The sequence below is a fragment of the Lepidochelys kempii genome, chromosome 13 (assembly GCF_965140285.1).
Source record: "Lepidochelys kempii isolate rLepKem1 chromosome 13, rLepKem1.hap1, whole genome shotgun sequence".
In the NCBI taxonomy this organism is placed as follows: domain Eukaryota; kingdom Metazoa; phylum Chordata; order Testudines; family Cheloniidae; genus Lepidochelys; species Lepidochelys kempii.
This window is the reverse complement of record NC_136392.1, coordinates 8,962,688-8,985,027: the sequence shown is the minus strand read 5'-3', so window position 1 is coordinate 8,985,027 and position 22,340 is coordinate 8,962,688. Positions and strand designations below refer to the sequence as shown.

General features: G+C 44.3%; 1 protein-coding gene across 4 annotated transcripts in view; it reads left to right on the top strand.

The window, feature by feature from the left end:
• CDH4 (cadherin 4) overlaps window positions 1-22,340 on the top strand; it is a 664,040-nt gene that overhangs the window by 628,134 nt on the left and 13,566 nt on the right. For all 4 annotated transcript variants that reach the window (XM_073309188.2, XM_073309187.2, XM_073309190.2 and 1 more), the window contains 3 exons: window positions 1,923-2,065; window positions 11,911-12,144; window positions 13,648-13,881. In XM_073309188.2, the coding sequence (XP_073165289.1) occupies window positions 1,923-2,065; window positions 11,911-12,144; window positions 13,648-13,881 (611 nt within the window). The remainder of the gene's footprint in view (window positions 1-1,922; window positions 2,066-11,910; window positions 12,145-13,647; window positions 13,882-22,340) is intronic.

The window sequence follows — 22,340 nt, the reverse complement described above, 5'->3', positions numbered from 1 at the left end:
TGATGCAAAAACCATCAACAAGCCCAAGTTGTCTCCAAAATAAACCCAAGTGTGTTTGCTTATTTCAATAACATATAATATGGTGCTTTCTACTGTTCCTGGACACATGACAGATAGCAACAAAGATTCATTTTAACATAAACATTAGAAAAGTAAGCGCCGTAGAAATCATGAGCAATAAAGAGAGAATTTAAACAAAAATTAAAGAGAGTGCCTCTGTTTAGAGCCATTTGGAAAAGGTTTGACTGGAATGTGCCAAGCTCTATAGAACCAACCAGGTAGAATGCTAACAACCTTGAGCTGTGGTAGATTGGCAAGGGGAGTACGTCGGTGCTGGGATTACAGGTGTGGAGTGTGCTGCAGAACCCTCTGGCTTGAAGTGGCCTCCATCATACACAGCGTTTACAGTTTGGTTCAACGGCTCTCAGCGCCCCCAACTGTAGAAATTGTTCCAGCCCCCATAGGGTAATAAATTCCACAGTTGGGGGCCCTCCAGCCGAGAATGCCCTGCCTCTGGTCCTAACAGAGCACCCCTGGGGATTGCCAGAAAATGTGCCTCGGGTGAAACTGTGCTGAACCACCTGGTCTGAATTTCAAGACTGCGATGCTGTCAGGACCCCTGCATGGCTCCTGGGTTTGCCGTGAATTTTCCAGTACTGTCCTAGTGAGAAAGAATGAATTTGTTTTAATGCTCTTCTCAGATCTAGTATGACTGCATTGTTTAGATAGATATCTTATGACCGATCATTTGCCCTTCTACTGGCAGGCAATTAAGTAAGCCTCATAATATCCCTGAGATACGTAGGGCAAACTGAGGCACAGAGAAATGATGTGACTTGCCGAAGGAGATGCAGTGTCTCAGAGCCAGAGCCAGGAATAGATTTTCCCTTTTCCAGTCTTGTGCACTAACTACCAAAATACACTCCCTTCTATATTACTCTTTGTTCTCAGGACTGTATTGACCCTATCAGCTTCCATAGGCTCTAAAAGCTTGTCCTGCATGCTACTAAGGTCACGGAATTTCAGCACTTCCATTGCAACTCTTTCTTCTCACAGAGCCGGCTCTGCAGTAGCTGTCATCCCAAATTCCCTGCCGGCCATTACACTGCTGCTCTACTCTCCACAGCCAGTGCACAGCTGCACCGGCTAACCATGTCTCACATACTGGCTAGACACTCTTCAGAGTCCACCTGACCCGTCCATCTCCCTGTCTGAGGTTCTTCCCCAACTTCCCAACACACACGCACACCTCCCCGCAGCCACTCCAAAATGGCACACCTAAAATTGCTTCAGCCTGGCCTCATGGGCCTATTGGCAAATACAGCCATGAGTTCCCATCATACACCACTGAGGTAATTGCATCTGGTTCTAATGTAAAATATGTTGATTGGCCAGAATGATGTCAGTCTTAGGAGTCCCACCTTGTAGATGTGGTCCTTCCAGCACTAATTCCTTATGGTGTGTGGGGTGGACAGGGAGGTATATCCAGTATTTCGGAGCAATCTATATTGTAGGAGGGCTGGAGCAGGAAATGGGGAAATAATCTCTCCTTTAGGCTGAGCTCTTGAGGAACAAGCAAATGAATGTAGGGACCATTTCATACTCTAACAAGGGCCCTTTTATCTTTATTAGCAACTTGCTGTAGAATAGGCTTGTTGCTTGTAGCAGGAAGCTGGAGCATAAGTGGCACTTAGCAGAAGGCAGAACCTTTAACGGGTAGGAAATGGAAAAATTGAATAATTGCAGAGGTCAAAAAAATGACCAGCAATAGACACTCAATTAGTGTTTTGTTTGTCAACAAAACCAGTTATCCAAAAGCTCCTTCAAAACAGGGGTCAGGAGTCCAAAAAAACCTTATTTCAAGCTGTATTAAGGACATGTCACTGAAAAGACTGCCATGTATTTATTTCCTTTCTCTGTAGATACTCCAAGCTGTCAGATCCTGCAAACTGGCTGAACATTAATGCCACAAACGGTCAGATCACTACTGCTGCTGTCCTTGATCGAGAGTCAGTCTACATTAAGAATAATGTCTATGAGGCCACATTCTTGGCGGCTGACAACGGTAGGCCCAAGCTTCCCATTGTTCATGCTTCAATAATACTCTAATGTGATGCATTAACAGGAATGATGCCCTGACAGAGTTGTCAGTATAAGTTATCTTTTTCCCAGGTTTTATGGTTAAAAATGCGAAAGTGGGACAGGAAATTGCTGGAGTAAATTAAATGTGCACTGCATTCAGAGAGTGTTATTAAGGGAAAGTCAGGGCAAATGGAAAATTGATTTGGGAAGTTCTGTGTAGCAGTGTAGCCTATATCTAAGGAAATACCAAAGGGGTATGAGCTCCAGGTGCTGCAAAACACACCGATCTTCATTATCATATAAAACCCGCAGCTGAGAAATGTTCCATCAGGAAATCAGAAACAATTTGAAGGGACAGAGGGGATGGTATTAAAAAGAAACGGACCTGTTTTAATGTAAAGATGCTATAACTTTCTTAAAACTGTCTGTCTCGTCTAATCTGATCTCTATCTACATTTCTAAAGTGCCCAGCCATCACCACAGTAGCTAGGTACTAGTGTGCTTTAGTGTATCTGGATAGCTGTGACCAGTGCAATGCTTCTTCCTGAGATTAGAGAGATAAGGTGGGGGAGGTAATATCTTTTATTGGACCAACTTCTGTTAATGCAAGAGACGAGCTTTCAAGCTTACACAGACCTTCTTCAGGTCTGGGAAAGGTACTCAGAGCGTGACTCACAGCTAAATACAATGTGGAACAGCTAAGGAGTTAGCACATGTTGCAAGAGACCATTCAAAATGACGTGGACAGTTAACACCTTTAGTCATCTTCTCGAGATGTCAGGCTGAGGTCCTGAACACTTGTGGTCATTAAAGATAGCACAGCACTTTTAATGAAGTTAGTGGTGTCAACCCCAGTGTCCAGACCCAATGCAAACTCAAGCGATTAAATTCTGCTGATCTACATTTCTCCTAGTTCCAAGGAGAGGCCAGAGATAAGCGAAGGTGGCTATGTTTGGAACTACACCCAGCCACTGCCACATTATTATTTAATTTATTATTCCTTTAGATTTGGAGCAGCCTCTATGGATGCCCATTCCAGTGTCTGGGGGCTAGATTCACAAAACTGTGGAGATGTTGCAAGGATGAGCCTCACTTTTAGGCACCTGGAAAACCACAGGAACACACTGTGATTCACAAAGCCTGATTCGGGCACCCAAGCACCCTGTAAATGAAGGGGGTGAGATGGGTGCCTTAGACTGTGATTCACGGAAGCCAGCACACTAGGCCAGGAGCCGCCTAAGATAGACAATGGGTGATGCTGACCAGGGGAGGTGTGCTAAGCCCATCCATCTCCCAAATCTCCAGTGGGGGAGATTTAGGTTGGATATTAGGAAAAACTTTTTCACTAGGAGGCTGGTGAAACACTGGAATGCGTTACCTAGGGAGGTGGTGGAATCCCCTTCCTTAGAAGTTTTTAAGGTCAGGCTTGACAAAGCCCTGGCTGGGATGATTTAGTTGGGATTGGTCCTGCTCTGGGCAGGGGGTTGGACTAGATGGCCTCCAGAGGTCCCTTCCAACTCTGTTATTCTATGATTCTATGAGTTAGGAGCCTAAGAGCAGGAAGGAAGTTAGTTTAACAGAAATTAAAAGGTACAGTGCCAAAAGTAAAATCCCTGCAAGCTGCATGGAAACTTTTTAAACACACCATAATAGAGGCTCAACTTAAATGTATACCCCACATTAAAAAACATAGAGAACCAAAAAAGTGCCACCATAGCTAAACAACAAAGAAAAGAAGCAGTGAGAGACAAAAAGTGTTAAAAAAGTGGAAAATTTAAGTACATCAGAAGCAGGAAGCCTGCTAAACAACCAGTGGGGCCACTGGATGATAGAGATGCTAAAGGAGCACTCAAGGACGATAAGGCCATTGCGGAGAAATTAAATGAATTCTTTGCATCGGTCTTCACGGCTGAGGATATGAGGGAGATTCTCAAACCAGAGCCATTCTTTTTAGGTGACAAATCTGAGGTACTGTCCCAGATTGATGTGTCATTAGGGGAGGTTTTGGAGCAAACTGATAAACTAAATAATCATAAGTCACCAGGACCAGATGCTTTTCACCCAAGAGTTCTGAAGGAACTCAACTGTGAAATTGCAGAACTACTAATTGTAGTTTGTTACACATCATTAAATCAGCTTCTGTACCAAATGACTGGAGGATGGCTAACGTGACACCAATTTTTAAAAAGGGCTCCAGAGGTGATCCCGGCAATTACAGGCCAGTAAGCCTGACTTCAGTACTGGGCAAACTGGTTGAAACTACAGTCAGACATATAGATGAACATAATTTGTTGGGGAAAAGTCAACATGGTTTTGGTAAAGGCAAATCATGCCTTACCAATCTACTAGAATTCTTTGAGGGGTCAACAAGCATATGGACAAAAGGGATCCAGTAAATATAGTGTACTTAGATTTTCAGAAAGCCTTTGACAAGGTCCCTCACAAAAGGCTTGTAAGAAAAGTAAGCTATCATGGGATAAGAGGGAAGGTCCTCTCATGAATTGTGGACTGGTTAAAAGATATGAAAGAAAGGGTAGGAATAAATGGTCAGTTTTCAGAATGGAGAGAGGTAAATGGTGTCCCCCAGTGGTCTATACTGGGACCAGTCCTATTCAACATATTCATAAATTATCTAGAAGAAGGGGTAAACAGTGAGGTGGCAAAATTTGCAGATGATACAAAACTACTCAAGACAGTTAAGTCCCAAGCAGACTATGAAGAACTACAAAAGGATCTCACAAAACTGGGTGACAACAAAATGGCAGATGAAATTCAATGTTGATAAATGCAAAGTAATGCACATTGGAAAACATAATCCCAACTATACATATAAAATGATGGGGTCTAAATTAGCTGTTACCACTCAAGAAAGAGATCTTGGAGTCATTGTGGATATTTATTTGAACACATCCATGCAGAATTCAGCAGCAATCAAAAAAGCAAATAGAATGTTGGCCATCATTAAGAAAGGGATAGCTAATAAGACAGAAAATATCATATTGCCTCTATATAAATTGATGGTACGCCCACATCTTGAATATTGCGTGCAGGTGTGGTCGCCCCATCTCAAAAAAGATATACTGGAATTGGAAAAGGTTCAGAAAAGGGTAACAAAAATGATTAGGGGTATGGAACGGCTGCCATATGAGGAGAGATTAATAAGACTGGGACTTTTTAGCTTGTAAAAGAGACAACTAAGGGGGGATATAATAGAGGTCTATAAAATCATGACTGGTGTGGAGAAAGTAAATAAGGAAGTGTTATTTACTCCTCATAACACAAGAACTAGGGGTCACCAAATGAAATTAATAGGCAGCAGATGTAAAACAAACAAAAGGAAGTATTTTTTCACACAATGCACAGTCAACCTGTGGAATTCCTTGCCAGAGGATGTTGTGAAGGCCAAGACTATTAACAGGGTTCAAAAAAGAACTAGATAAGTTCATGGAGGATAGGTTCATCAGTGGCTATTAGCCAAGACGGGCAGGGATGGTGTCCGTAGCCTCTGTTTGCCAGAAGCTGGGAAAGGGTGACAGGGGATGGATCTCTTGATTACCTGTTCTGTTCATTCCCTCTGGGACCCCTGGCATTGTCCGCAGTCAGAAGACAGGATACTGGGCTAGATGGACCTTTGGTCTGACCCAGTATTACCCTTCTGATGTTCTGCTAGCCATGCTCAACTGTGAACCCTCTTTGGAGTTAGGCTTCTTTTTTCAAGAAGCCAGAGGGTTGGGGGTGGGGAAAGGGAAGGAGGAGCTCCTTCATAACTTTTAGCCCAATGGTTAGGGTACTCTCCTGGGTCTCCCACATCCTGGTTGATTGCCCTAATCACCAGGCTACAGGCATTTCTCTCTCTCTGCCACAGATGGTTCTGTAACCTGCTCCACTGTGAGTAACCACTTAGTTATTTGGGTGCAGGAAAGAGAGATAGCACAAGCATGAGCAGGACTCTGTAGCCTGGTGGTTAGAGCAACTCACCCAGGACGTGGGAGACCCCAGAACCAGTCCCTCTGCTTCATTGAGTTGTTAAGTGTCCAACAGGAAAGACAGATGGGGCCCCACCTTAGAATATCCCATAGCCCTATGGCTATGGTGCTCCTCTGAAAGATGGCAGATCCCTGTTCAAACCCCTTCTCTTCACCAGCTGGAGGGGAGACTTGAACTAGGGGTCACCAACCTTCCAGGTGCATACCCTGGGCTAAAAGTTATGAGGGAACCTCTACCTCTGGCAGTTTTGTGTGAACTTGCCTGGCCAGATCTAGCATGTGGCCTCTGACCATGCCTATCAGATTGGGCCCTGCACATGAGTTAGGTGATGTATGCCTATCTTCCTTTGATTTGTGAATTGCTTTGGGCTTAGGCAGGGAGATAGGTGCCAGGATGCCTAGCGGAGTCAGAAACAGAGGTGCCTAGGGAACTTTTTACTGCAAAAACTTAGGTAGAACTTAAAACTGGGATGTAGGCACCTAAGTCTGGGATTTAGGTGCCTAAGTACTTTTGTATCAGAGGGTAGCCGTGTTAGTCTGGATCTGTAAAAGCGGCAAAGAGTCCTGTGGCACCTTATAGACTAACAGACGTATTGGAGCATGAGCTTTCATGGGTGAATACCCACTTCATCAGATGCATGTAGTGGAAATTTCCAGAGGCAGGTATAAATAAGTACTTTTGTGAATCTGTGCCTGGGCACCCATCCCATGCTTTAAAATACCCAATACCAGGTTAGAATTTGTGGCTCTGATATCTCTCCGACCTCCATCAGCAGATTGGCTGGGCCTGCTGAGCCAAAATGATTTTGCCTTTCCTGCCCCCCCCCTTTAAAAGTTGACTGGGAGGGAGTTCTTCAGGCTTCCACTCCCCTCCTCATCTCCCTGAGGTCTTGGGAAGGGGATCAAGCTACTGTTCCCTCTAAGTGGTACCTTTGAGGGGAATGCCAGGTACGGCTGCCAATTCTCTAATCACATGGGGTGTTGTGGGACCCAGTAATAGCTTCCCCACCTCTAACATACGCATGGCAGCAGCGCTCTCTGCTCCCTGCTGCAGCCTCTGCTTCACTCCAGCTGCACTACAAATCCTAGAACCCCTTGCATGATTCACCCTGTTCCCCGCAGAACGGGAGCCCATAGCCTGACATGACAGCCCCTTCTGAAGCTGACAGCGTAGGAAGCAGCCAGCCAGTGCCTCACAATACGCCCTGGAAGAGAGGGAAAAGGAGCAAATGTTCACCCTTTTTAGCCTAGGTCCCAACTTAAGCTGACACACACACATTGGCCTCAGTCTAGCAAATCACTTAAGCATGTACTTAACTTTAAGCACGTGAGTAAGTAAATGGGACTGCTTATGTGCTATGCTGAATCAGGGACATGGTCTGCATGTCAGCTTAGGTTTGCAATGCCTGTTGGGATCCTTCAGGCTGAAAGCCACTAGATAAAACATAAGTGCTTTCATACAGAGAGGCTCACTGTCCTGTAGAAACCCCCCCCACTTATTGATTCTCAAGCTTTCCTCCAGGTAACGCCAGTTTGGGGCATAGCAAGGGCAGCAAGCAGAGCTGCTTTGACATTGGTAGTCAATGCACTAATGAGCAAATCCTGCCTCCTTCCTGCGGTTGCAAGAGAACCACCAGAGTTCCTCAGCGGGTCAGGATTTTGCGAGCCCACAGTTAACGTTCACCCCCTGCCTACTACAGAGTCTAGATCCATGGAGGGTTCCCTGTAGACTAGCATACAGGCAAGCAGGGAGCACCAGGTGACCTTTGTGCTCCACAGACGCTTGAGGCTAAAGTGGTGGCTATTATTTATTTATATTAACGCCCAACTGAGATCAGGGCCGCATTGTGCTAGGTCTGCTGTACATTCACACTGTAAACGTCCATGCCCCAAATCTAAGTAGACGAGACAGACAAAGGAAGGATCATTAGCCACAGAGAGATTAAGGGATTTGCCAAGGGCTACACAGAAAATCCATGGCAGAGATAGAAATTGAAGCCAGATCTCCTGAGTCCCATGCCTGTGCCTGAACCACAAGACCACCCTTCCTCACTATAGGAAGGAACATGATTCTTTCCTGCTGCCCCCACCAGGGTTCTCACCACCTGCCCAGCAATTCAGGTTGGACACTGGTGGAACATGATTAGGGGCTCTCTCATTTGCTGTCTGTAATACTGATAAAGAAAAGCTGCCCATAAGCAGCACCTTCTCTTGAGCCATTATTCAGCAGCTCCGAGAGCTGAAATCTGGATGAATTCCTTTATTTTGAAAAATTAATCTGTTGCTATTCTACTGCAGCCATCAAAATTCACAAAGAACACCCCGTTATTTAAAATGCTGTTTTGAGTGCTTAGGGGAATGGCTAAAGTTTTGTCTAGGTTAACGGACTCCTTTCAGATTTCGTCCTAAGTTCCATGTGCTGTGTCATCACATACTTATCAAAGCAGGTTTGTGGGTTTTTTTCCTTCCTTGAAGGAAGAAACAACATTCTGTTTTGTTAAACCCTTTTGGATATTTTCTGAATGTGACTAGTAAGCTGTTCCACTCGTTGGACATGATTGCTCCCTGAACTACAATAAGGAGCTGTTCACACAGGAGCAAAAAGTGCAGCTTCTGTTTAAAAAAATTATAATCAGTTTAATGTTTTTATTTCAAGTTGCTTCCCTTTTCAGCCTCCCCTCTGCTCCATCTAGTTTCACGTGCTTCTGTGGGGGGGTCCTCTTGGGTTGTCTGCCATTACACTGTGATAAATAAAGAGGGACTGGATGGTTCCCCAGCACCAGGTCACATAAATTCAGTTTAATTTGTTTCCGCCAGTATTGGTCAGCTCAGTGTTACAGGCCCCAAGGAAACGTCCTTGTACATAGGAGGGCACGTTAAAGGCATTTGCCCTCTCTTGAATGGAGAAGACCCACCAGGCAGCAGATCTATGGGTGCTTTAGAAAATCCTTCCAAAGGTTCAATGGAATGATAATGGGGAAGCATCACATTTTTGATTCACTGCAGAAGCTGCTTCCTGTGTCAAGCAGGCTTTCCAATGCCTTGATGCTGTTAACTAGAGCAGGCCTTTCAGAGCACCCATTACTATGAAAAAGGAAAAGACAGTGGTCATTCGCACTGTGGCTAGACATAGAGTTGTCACCTCTACTCTTGTGTTTAGAAGTACCAAATCTTTTCCATACCAGCTTCATTTCTATTTTAACTCTCAGATCAAGCCTGGCAGCCAGATTCTCCACTGAAGTCAAATGAGCTGTTTTGATTTATACCAGCTGAGGATTCAGCCCCATGATCCTTTTAGGACATCAACACCTCCCCACCCTTTCCCATAGAGTAGCTGAAACAATTTGAAACTATCTGTTTTTTGGTAAAGGGAATTTCTATAAATTGTTTTAAATCATTGTTATGATTGTTTTAATCTCTCCTGGGGTTGCTCCTGAATGCACTTCAGGGACCTCAAGAACCTGCTAAATGAGTAAATGGGCACAGAGACACACACTTGCATACATAAATCAGCGTTTGTGCATGCACTTGCAAGTATCTGTTTTGCATGTGCAAATGCAGATTATTTCAGTCACGTCTGTATTACTGCCTCCTAGTATTGGAAGCTTATTTTAAAGACCCTTTAAAAACGTGAACCTAAAGATGCAGAAGCCCATGTAAAGTCTGTAGTCAGTCCTAAATTCTGGGCATCATGTAAACAGGAAAAATCACCTATGCTTTTCCACAGAAGATACTAACAACAACTCTGTTGCATGTACAGCCTTTGTAGCCCCATGGGCTTTGCATCTCTCTGCAGCAAACTCCAGGGCTGATTAAGGATGTTTGTTCTAAAGGGAGGCCTATGCAGAGCTCCATGGGCGAAAGGATGGTGTCTGTGGTAAAAGGTTGGGAGGGAGAATGAAGGAATCATGGGAGAGGGATTTTCAGGGCTCCACCAGGGTCTTTGAGACCCCACAGTCAGCAAAAACAAGCAAGGAGCACGTCCTTGTTTGATAGAAGAAGTCCTAAACTTGTTTGATAGAGAAGTCAGCTCATTTTCCATTTTGAGCAGCTTATTTGAGCTGATTTTTTGAGCGGCTATACTTGTTTGATAGAGAATTCCTAAACAAACAGAAAGCATCGTGGAATGATGGGAAAAGTGGTGTTTTTTTAGTTTGTTTCATGCCAGCACTAGGAAGAAGGGACCATGAATTGAAAATATAAGCTTAAAAAAAATTACTGAGGCAGAGCTCTTTGAGGAAATAAGTAGTGTAGAGGCCTGGAACAAAACCGCCTGCAGTTCAGGGGTGGGGGGAAATGAAAAACACTGAACCATTTAAAAGAAAACTAGCTGTTTTTCTTGTTAGAGGGACGGTTATTGAAGCATGCAGGGCTAGGAAAGCAGAAGAACCAGACCTTTGCAGAGGATTTCACAGGACATGGTGATTAAGATTAAGCTTTTAATCTTAAAAAGTAAAACAAAAACTAAGAGCCTGATCCAGATAACTTTACATGACTTAGCCTTACTCAGGCAAACAGTTCAACTGAAGTCAATGGGACTACTCATCTGAGTAAGGATTGCAGGACTGAGACCTTTGTGTCAGGAAGATGCACAGCACCCCTGCTACTTGGAACAAGGTTTAGAATTGAAAAGGAGGAGGATATATTTAGTGGGACTATCTATTTTTGCATGGTTTGGGTAGAATCATAATGTGTTTTTGTGACAGAGACCATCTGGACCAACACACGGGGGATTGAACCAAGGACTTCAGACCTAAACACAGGTGTCTCTCCAGCTTGAACTAAAAACATAAGAATGGTCATATTGGGTCAGACCAGTAGCCCAGTATCCTGTCTCCCACCAGTGCCAGATGCTTCAAAGGGAGTGAACAGAACATGGCAATTATCAAGTGATCCATCCCCTGTTGTCCAGTCCCAGCATCTGGCAATCAGAGAGACTGCCTAAAAGCCATAATAAAACCATATCATCTGTGGATTGGACAGAGAGGGGGACACGTAGCACATCCTGACCAGTGAATTACACTTCTTTTCATCTTTGACCCCACATCTGTTTCTTCTTTCTTATCCCCGCCCCGTCCCCATCTTGCTTCAGCCCTCCCCCTCTTTCCTCCCAAACAGAAATTAGTAAAAATTATTCAACCCCAGCCTCCTACCGGTTTGGGGGTTGAATAAAATGAGACCCAGATCCTGGGTATGGTTTAGCAAAACTGAAATCTAACCAACCAGGTTATGCAGAATGAAACCATTGCAGATTCAGCCCTTCTCTAGAGAACTGAGCCGAACCTGGAACCATTTATTTGACTGTCTCCCAAACTTCGGGGCTTTGGAGAAAATGAGACCTGGACTCTGAGTTTTGGCTTGCCCAATTCTGAATGTCTCTGTTCCCCTACCAACAAATCACTACGAATAGCTATAATGCTAATACCAAATATCTTGCCTTAGGGACTCCTGCCTTCTTGTTAACTCTTCCTCCCTCTTACCGAATGACTTGCCTGCCCAGTATGATGGGGACACACTGTAACTACACAGTTAACATGGGAGTTGTGTAACATGGGGTCCAGTGTAAAATCATGGAACAGCTCCGTTTTACTCAATGGAACAAAACAGCATTTTTCATGAGAACTTGGAAGGTTTTAATGATACATCTTGTAAGATTTCACACAGGGACAAGGAAATCACTAGGAATCTAAGGGGGAAGCAACAAAAAAATCCTTCAGGCCTCCTCCACGCTTGTGCGTGGAGCTGTAAGGTTTTCCAAGGGCGTGGGGGTTAGCATCGTTGTGCATGCCACTTTGTGTGCTGTATTTGTCGTTACTCATTTGAATCTGCCTCTCCCGTTCAGGTGTCCCCCCAGCAAGTGGCACTGGCTCTCTGCAGATTTATCTAATTGACATCAATGATAACGCTCCTGAGCTTCTGCCAAAGGAGGCGCAGATCTGTGAAAAGCCAAACCTGAATGTCATCAACATAACAGCCGCAGATGCTGACATCGATCCAAATGTTGGACCCTTTGTCTTTGAGCTGCCAAGTGTGCCATCTGCAGTCAGGAAGAACTGGACCATAACAAGGCTAAATGGTAAATGGGGCGGGCAATCCTGAGGACACTTGGAATCCTGTGCACTAATGAGGACCGCGTACAGTTGCAAACTTCCCTGCTTCTTTGTCTGATTTTTTTAAGCACATTATGTCGAGCATTATAGACAAGATAGCTAATCAGAAATGATTTGTATCAGACCTGTAGCATAATTCTAAGAGCTTTGGCACTTGGCTTTTTTAATGCAGTTCATAATTATGAACAGTTATCAGGACTGAACTGGGTATAAATCATCCGTGATGGCCAAGGGGAAAAAAAGCTATTATCAGTCTTCCTTATGTTCCAGTGTAATTGTCATGAGCCACAATCACGATCAATGTTCATTTCTCTGACCATAATTGCTTAAAGGCAATTTACCATGGAACCAGGTGGGCTAGGTAAGTGTGAAGATTACCAGTATGTGCAGGATTTTTAAATAGCGGCATGCAACCTCAGTTGGCTCTAATTGGCCCACTTACTGGCGGTTTCAGCGTTGAAGGAAAGGAATGGACGTGTCGTGGAAACCGAACTACCCTCTTGTCTTAAAAGCTGATCCCTTCAGGCCAGGTTTGAGACACTCTGCCAGGGTGGCATGAGAAAGCTGCTTGTTCAGTGGCTGAAAAGAGGGATTCAGACTTGGCCTACACTTAAAAGTTAGGGCGACATAGTTGGTCAGGGTGTGAGAAAACACACACACCTCCAGTGCCATAGCTCTGCTGGCCTAACCCCCAGTGTAGACACAGCTGTGTCAACAGAAGAATGCCTCTGTCTATGCAACCACTGTTGCTTGGGGATGTGCTGTTGCACAGTGACAGAAAAACCCCTTCCATGGGTGTAGGTTGTGTCTACACTATGGGTTATGCCGGCATAGCTACGGCACCATACCTATGCTGGTGTAGTCTCCATAGCGTAGACATCATCTCAGTCTCCTAACCTGCCAATCCAGCACCTCTTGTAGTCATTACATGTGTAGCAATAGGAAGGAAAGGCAGGAAGAAATAAAATGACTGGATAGGGCTGTGCAAAAATATTGGGGCAGGAGAATATATGAGCAGAGCCCCAGCATAGTGACCCTGTTACAGCCCAGAACTGGGGAGGTGCAAAGGCATTTTACCACTGATATCCCAAATCTGGCCAGCCAATTTTCAACATTATCATACGTGCTTCACTAGTTCCTTGCCATCAGTTTTTAAATTCAAGCAACTGACCACTGGTTTTCTAACGACATCAAGCTGGATTAATAGTATAGGGAACTGGCATTACTTTGAAATGAAGCATGCGTGACGCATCTTGTTCACCCTGTTAGTCTTGGCAGGCTGACCATTCAACAAGACTTCAGGAAAACAGTCTGGTGCTCAAGTGGTTCAGATGTGGAGTAGGGTGTTGTAGCCTGGTTAGACTTTTTTTCACTGAGCTAATCTGAGAGTGGAGTTTCCAATATATTAATACCGTTTATAGCACCTCTGTCAGAGCTGCTGTCAGTCTGTCTGTTTCTGTTGCCCCCAGGTGACTATGCCCAGCTCAGTTTGAGAATAATGTATCTGGAGGCTGGCGTGTATGATGTCCCAATTGTTGTGACGGATTCGGGGAACCCTCCCTTGTACAACACTTCCATCATTAAAGTGAAGGTGTGTCCATGTGACGAGAATGGAGACTGCACTACCATCGGGGCCGTCGCTGCCGCTGGACTGGGAACAGGTGCCATCATAGCGATCTTGATATGCATCATTATTTTACTAAGTAAGTGTTGCAGCAGGTAACACGTGTGCAGAAATCTTAAGCCAGAATCATTCTGATTGAAATGGAAGGTTTATGAGCAGATCCCCCCGGTAGATCACAGAGCAACCAAATTCCATTCTCTCCTAGAGATTTGACTGATTGACTGCACTGTAACAATTCAGCTGTGGCCAAGAAAATGGGCCATAAAGCCAGGACTGTCATTTAAGGTGGCATAGTCTCCTTTTAAGTTAGCAGCTGCATCATCAAACAATATGAGAAGCAACAGGTTGGAAGCAAACTCTTGTGCAAAATATTTACAGTGAATCATGGTCCAAGTGATGCTGTACTTTGGACTCCTTTATTATTTATTTATGTATTATAGAGAATTGGTACCTGAGCAAAACAGAAAATATTTGGTGCCGAGCAGCCCACTCAAAACACCTCTGTGTCCATCCTTCTGCCAGGTTACCCTTATGTGACATTGTTTCTGGAAATGCTGTTGGCAAAAGAGATACACCTAGGAGTGATGTACAAGCGTTAGTGTTCCACTTCCCTTCCTGCCCGCCTCCTCCCTAGTCTCACTCTTATATGCTAATCTTTCAAGATGCATACCAGCTTCATACAAAGGGTGGAAGGTGCAGACCAGATTGCTGGTGATTCATTCTTTTGCATTCAAACCGCCATCACTAAAATGTAAGCAGAATGGACTGAATCACTAACACACAACATTTTGAGCCAGATCCTTAATGATACTTAAGTCTCTGTCTGCCCCTTTAGGCGCCTACGTCCATCATTTAGGTGTCACTTATATTTTCAAAGCTGCTGTCACCTAATCCTGGAGGCACCTAAGACCGCTAGGTACATAACATTCCTCCAGTCATCATTCGCAAGCCACTGAAGTGCTGATGCCACTCCCCAGCTAATGAGTCTCTCGGAGCCCTGGTTGAAGATGAAGCCCCCTGGGCTCTGAAGTCAGATTCTCAAACCAGGCAGGGGAACATCTGTCTTGTCAGCCAGACCCAATCCTACAGGTGTGCACTCAGAGCACACCTAACACCCATTACTTGCCAGCATCAGCAGAGGCAGGCCACCAATAGTTGGAGAGACCGCAGAGCACCTGCCCAAAAGATGCAGGCAGCAAAGAGAAATGTACGGTGAACATGAGAGAGCTATTCAGAGTGAGCAAGAGACAGAGAGAGGGAGTCGGATTAGACTACTTGGCCCAGAATTTTACAGGTATTTAGGTGTTGTGCTATTCAGTATTGCAACACCTAACTAATTTAGGAGACTAAATCTCATTTTCAAAAGCTGAAGTCCCACTGTCTTTCAGTGAGAGGCTCCTAAGAGCCTAAATCACTTTTGAAAATGAGACTTAGGCACCTAACTCAGTTAGGCTGAATGAAGCAACACCTAAATACCTGTAGAAATCTTGATTTCTGTCTACTATCATTTACTTCTCATGCAAGCTAACCACCTTCATTCATTTGCAAAGTTATAGTTTTTATGGATGGTTCTAGGGATGGTAAAAATAGAGTTCTGTCATTGTGTTCTCTTCTAATTCAGGTTCTCGAACAGCCCTTACCATTGTAGTATCTGAGCACAGTTTCATACTGTCAGCAAGAAGCATTTGCTATTCACAGGCTTGCTGAAAGAGTTGCGAGAGGCTGTATCACAGTGGTTTAAGGGGAAGATGCCCTGTTTCTAGCAGCACCGTCATTCCTGGGCTTTCATGAGCACTAACATTAACTGAATGTATACACATTTAAAAATAAAAATGATATCATTATAACTTCAAGCAGGAGTTGGCACAGTAGGGACGGATGAAAAGAAGCACTGAAATGTACAATGAGGTAAATATTCATCAGGAAACGCAGGATGAAACTGTGGGACTCCCATTAAAGTTAATGGGAGTTCTGGTGCTAAATCACGCTTAATATTTACCCCCAATGTGTTTAAATGGAGAGCAGGCAGAGCAACTGATGCTGTGAATGCTGCCTAATATATCTATGCTATGGTACATTAGGAGAGTGGGATACCATTGGCCATACACGCAACCCTCTAGGGCTTGAGTTTCAATGATGGGAGCACACAGTTGTATATATAATTTATACATGCAAATGCCAAGGTGGAGCATTAAAGCAGGGGATTTGCATCTGCACATGCCCAGCTACGCAGCTAACTGTCCATGTGGGCATGGGGAAAAGTCTCATGAAAGTGTGGTAGTTGTAGAATAAAATGTGATGCACATTTGTCACACTCATCTCTGAAAATCTGTGCCTTATTATCTACACAGGGTACAAAGGGTTATCTGGTCCCTACATCTACATTTTTAATGCTTTTTTTATGGTCACCTCTTCCAACATAAACATAAGCTGCAAGTCCTGGGGGAGCTACCCCTGCATTTGCACATAGTGACAGGCAGTGGTGTGTCCAGGCACAGTGCGTGTCCAGGCACAGCGTGATTGTCCGTTGTAATAAGCAGGTGTGGTTTTTGCAGTTGCGTGATGTGTTGGCGTAGGCAGGCCCGATTTAAGCCCCATCAGATGAAATGTTGGCCTTTAGTGTTAGTCGCTAAGGTGCCACAAGTACTCCTTTTTATAAAAAAGAATGAAAGCATAGTAAAACTTTGTAAAACAGAAGTAACAGAAGCAACAGACCACAAGGCTTCCTTTTGCTGCCTCTTGTATAAATCCAGCTCGAAAGTGTGATTTAAACACTTGAAAATTCTATTGACTAAAATTAACTTCAGCTGACAGACACTTGATTTAAGATATTCCTTTTTCATTGTCAGATACATTAGCCCATTTTAAATTATGGTTTTTATTACAAAAGCTTATTTTTACATTCATTGTCATTCTAATTGACTTCTTTAATGTTCAAGAGCTGCAAAGGCCTCTATCAAGGATGAAAAATGTAATTTGTGATGAGAAGAGCTTTTCAGTTACATTGTCCTACTGTCTCACCTTTTTATTTTTAAAGATATATTTTACACTGTGGCCTCTGAACGATGGTGTGGGAAAAGGCACATGTGATTTTTTTGCTCCGTAATTCCATTCTGGAGTCAGACAGGTCAGGCTTTATAAGGCAGACCAAGCAATAGGATACACTAGCTGCAGGAGCGGATTTACCATGAACAAAACTGTGTGGTGGCACAGGGCACCCAATGATGTGGGGGGCCCCCAAAATACAGGACAAATATCCTGCATGCCATGGCCGGTGGTCCCACACTGCTCCCAGAAGCAGCCAGCTGCTGGCATGTCTCTGCACGCCCCTGGTGGGCGCGGGGCAGGAGGAGGAGGGAGGCGGTTCCATGCGCTGCCCCTGTCCCAAGCAGTGCATGGAGATCCGCTGCCCCCCTCCCTCCAAGGGGTGTACAGAGATGTGCCAGCAGCAGGGCTAAGGCAGGTCCCTGCCCACTCTGCCTCCCTTCCTTCCTCAACGCCACTTCACTCCCGGAAGCGGCCAGCATGTTCCTGCGGACTCCACAGCTCCCATTGGCTGTGGGGGCAGCGGCATACAGAGACCGCCCCAGCCCACCCCGCCTAGGAGCCGCTGCCAGAGGAGCGTCTGTGCCCTTTGCTTTGGGAGTCAGGTCACCCGAGATAAGCACCGCCCCCCTGCCCCTCTCCCATACCCCAACCCCCTGCCCCAGTCCAGAGCCTGCATTCTGCACCTAAACTTCCTCCCAGAGCCTGCCCTCCACACACCCCTCTAGTACCCCAACCCCCTGCCCCAATCCAGATACCTCACTTTATTTTCATTTACTTCCCATTACTACAAGAGAATGTTCTTTTTCTTGGCTGGGTCCTGAGGGGGTGGGGGGCTGAAAATGAAGCTGCGCACAGGACCCCACTAACTCTAAATTCGCCACTGACTAGCTGAATAGGATACACTAGCTGTGGTTTCAAGTATCAGAGGGATAGCCGTGTTAGTCTGGATCTGTAAAAGCGGCAAAGAGTCCTGTGGCCCCTTATAGACTAACAGACGTATTGGAGCATGAGCTTTCGTGGGTGAATCCGATGAAGTGGGTATTCACCCACGAAAGCTTATGCTCCAATACGTCTGTTAGTCTATAAGGTGCCACAGGACTCGTTGTAGCTGTGGTTGCAAGTGGTAGAAAGTTTCTTTCTTTTACCTTGGTGCAATGTTTTTTTCCCTTCATACCTGACATATTAGCTGCCAGGATAACACACCTGAGGAAAGAACTATGCAATAAAAAATTGTGAAGGGTGAAGACAATAGATTTCAAGAAAAACTACATGCAGAGTTAAAATGGATCTAACAGCAGTAATACTGCTTCCCATTCTGTCGGGTGAATAAAAGGACTGAGAGAGAGAGAACGCACGACGTCTGCTATTGACACTTTGAGGTCTTTTTTTCAAGGTAGCTGTAAAGGCATTAATGGCACTGTTTTTCCAAAAACTCGATGGAAAAGTAGCATTAAAAAAAAAAACCCTGCTACCATTATAATATTTTCTTTGCGTGCCAGGCAGGAAGCTTGTTGTGAGAGACTGGAAAAATGACTTGAGTCATCTGCTAAATAGTCAAGAGGTTTTACATGGGAGATAAGAGTTACCTTTTTTTTCAAATTTTTCTTTTACTCCAGAATAGATCTAGGATACGCTGTAAAGAAATGCAGAATGATCTGAAAACAGTTCTGTTAGCTAGCAGGCAGGGATGGCAGCCCGTTGGCACACAATGGCAGTAATTAGTTGTCCAGTCCTCTTCTATTCACTTCAGTGAATTCTTGTTCAGTATAAATACTGTAGCACTCAGAAGAAAAGAAAGAGGAAGAACTCCAAGCTTCTAACCACTTTAGATGAAAGGACATCGGATATCTCACCTTGATTGCAAGTCCCTTGGAGTCTGCACAGCCCAAGTTTGTCTCATTTTCCCTCTTGTGTTCAGGGAAGTGATGCTGAGACACCATGAGGAGACAAGGAGCAAAAATGTTTTAAAAACCACAGCGAGACACAGCAAAATATGAAATGTTCATTCCCATTGTTCAGCTAAATACCCGGGGAGAGCTAGAGCCTCCAAACAGAATTTGAAAACCCTGCATTCTCCCTGCAGGTGTCTCTTCACTTGGGAAAAAGATGTGTTCTTAAGGCGAGTTAGCTAATATGTAGGAAGAACATGAGGTAAAATCTTAGTGATGACAAGGTGATCTGTGATTTTAATATGAGTTAGCCGGGTGAGGCAAAGACTATAGGGACCGTAGGGTGTATCTGCGTCTGCTAACTCATGTTAAAACTACAAGCTGCCTTGTCTTCACTAGGATTTTACCGCATACTAGTTAGCACGTTAGCTATCACCAGTTAAAAACACATTTTTTCCTAGTGAAAATAATGCGACAGAGCCATAATCTGATTGTTCTTTTCTCAGCTGTATATCAGTTATTCAAGTAAAAACTAGAATAACGATGAAATTTTTTTAAAGCTAACAACAAGAGAGTTGCATTACCTAGTGTTAGTGGAGACCTGGGAGAGTCCTTACTGCTGCTAATGTGTCTCACTCTGTTAGCCTTTTTGGAAAGTTCAGCCCCTGGGAGATGGGGCTTTGAAGAACAAGGTTACAGAGCTTGGAAGCTAGCATCGTGTTTGTGTAACGCTGTTTAAGTGGCAAACATCTTCCTGTGATTTAAGAATGATTTACCTACCTATGTCACTGTAGCATCTGAACCAGGGAGATTAACTACAACCTGGCCAGGGCTGGCCTTACCATGAGGCAAACTGAGGCGGCCGCCTTAGGTGCCAGACTGTGGGGGGGACGCCACTAAGACCCGGAGTGTAGAAAATTGTGTCTGCTCCTGGTGCATGTATTCTCTCTGCTCTAGATGCACAGAAGTTGACTTCTTTAACCAGGTGCTAGATTGTGCAATACAGTCTGTTGAAGAACTTTTCATGCAACTCAAGGAACACAGCAGTATATTTGGGATGTTGTATGATATTTCCAAACTCCTCACTATATCTGAAGAAGACCTACACCAGCAATGCAGGGCACTAGAGACAGTGTTGACACATGATGACATGCGCGCTATTGATGCGAGTGATTTAGGTGATGAACTGAAAGCCCTTTCAAGATACATTTCAGCAGGATCAACTCCAAAGGCTGTTCTGGAATATACGTGCACAAGTAAGATGACCACCCTCTTTCCAAATGCTTTTGTTTCTCTGCGCATACTTCTAACACTTCCTGTAACAGTTGCCAGTGGAGAAAGCAGCTTCTCCAACCTGAAGTTAATAAAATTACAGCTACGCTTCACAATGACACAGGAGAGGCTGGTCGGCCTTGCAACCATCTCAACGGCATGAGCTGGCCCAGACTGTGGACCTTCAGGAAGCAAATCTTTGCAACCAAGAAGGCATGGAAAGCACCACTTTGATTATTCAAACAGATAAAAATGCCAGTGTTTACTATGACAGGTTTCAGAGTAGCAGCCGTGTTAGTCTGTATTCGCAAAAAGAAAAGGAGGACTTGTGGCACCTTAGAGACTAACCACTTTATTTGAGCATAAGCTTTCGTGAGCTACAGCTCACTTCATTGGATGCATTCAGTGGAAAATACAGTGAGGAGATTTATATACACACAGAACATGAAAAAATGGGTGTTTACTATGCAGACAAGAAAAGTTACATTTGCTGTTCAGGCATTTGAAAGTTAAGTGTTACTTAAAATTTTTGAACAAGGCATTTTAATTTGTTAGTTCTCCTTTAGGGTAGGTAGCAGAGCAGTACCATGAGAGGAGTAGAACAGGAAGAAGGCAGAATTGAGATCTTTCAATGTTTTGGCCCAAGTGAGGAGGCATGGGGGCGTCATTTGAGCTCCCCGCCTCAGGTGCCAAAACGTTGTGGGCCAGCCCTGAGCCTGGTATATAAAAACTGATGCCTCAAGAACTTAGCTCTGTGTTACCAGACTTGGTCTTGCACTCCCTTGTGCTGCGAAACCCAGCACCACTCCCTGAAAGGATTTGAAAGATCCTTAGAACCATTCTCCAAGCAGGCACCAAAAAGCATATCTGAATGCTTTAGTTAATGTGATTTTGGAAATATAGAAAGCCCCCTTCCCCCTCCACCCCCACATAAAAAGAGTGAGAATGAGTCCAAATTGAATTATGTGGACTAAAGTTATCCACCCCATTACATCCCTTCTGAGTAAATTGCAGATCATTAAGGGGGAAGAAAGATCACAGCAGTGTCGTCTTATAAACTCAAAGGGCATTATTGTTCTGCCACTGAAAATCACCCACTCGTGAAAGTGCTCGGCATTAGACTGTGGCTTGGTTGCTTCTTAACATCTTGATGCCCCTTTCCTTGTTCCTTCATCCTTCAGTTCTTGCAGTCACTTGCATTTTAGAATAAATGCTTGGAGAACACTACTGTTCTCCCATTTTCTGTTCATTTTCTTTTGGATTATGCATGTGGCTCCTTTCAGCCTTGGCCTCAATCAACATGCTTAAAGGAATATGGGTAGCAAAGAGCTTTTGGGGGAATCTACACCTCCCCATCCCTTTTATATTCTTAACATGCAATAACAGGTAAGAATGCATGAAGCTTACTAGTAGAATGTAAGTATTCTTCCTCAATCATATTGGGATTTGTAATCCATGCTAAAAGTTACTGCATTTGCAATTTATTCCAGGCTTGTTTGGTTAAAAATTACACCTTGAAACATTCAGAGGATTCTAGCAATTGAGGTATTGGGTGACATTTGTTGTGCTGATTTTGGCGGCTTGCTGAAGCTGTTCCATTTTGTATAAAATTCTTCAATGGTCATAGCGCCAGAGAAAGAGAATCAGAATGATGCTATCACACAGCGGTGAGTGCACTTATGGTGAGGGGAGTGGGGGAGACCCTGGGGCCAGTCCCTGCTCCTCTGGATATTTAATTACTTATACAAAGTGGAGCAGCTTCAACAGGACAGCCTGGAAGATATCCGTCTATAGCCTGTTTGGGGCACTCACCTGGGAAGGGAGAAACCTGAGTTCCAGCCCTTGTTCTAGAGTGGGCATCTGAAACTGACTGTCCCACATCTCAGGAGAAAGCCCTAGCCACTGGGCTATTGAGTAAAAGGGGTTTGCACCTTGTGAATTTAGCCCTTCATTTGCTTTGGTTTTATTTAAAATACCTGAAATGAATAATTTCATTCAACCAGGAATATAATTTTTCTGATATTTTTGATTAACAAAATATGCTGAAAAGTTTGGGTTTCCGTTCCGCCCATAATGATTTTTCTTTTCCGTTTTTTGGAACTACCAGTAAACCCAAAAGTCAGCCGTGCCCCCAGCTCTATTTACCACAGCATTAACCGCTAACACTGCTATAAATGTAGCCGTAACAAAATGGAACTAATAGCACAGAGATGGTACATACCTCTGCTGCTTCTGGGTGAATAAATCAGGATGTAGCTCTTTGTTAGGGAAGCGGGGGAGGGGAGAGGTTAGGGTGTTTTAACATGCTCCTTTCAACCGATGTAGTTTG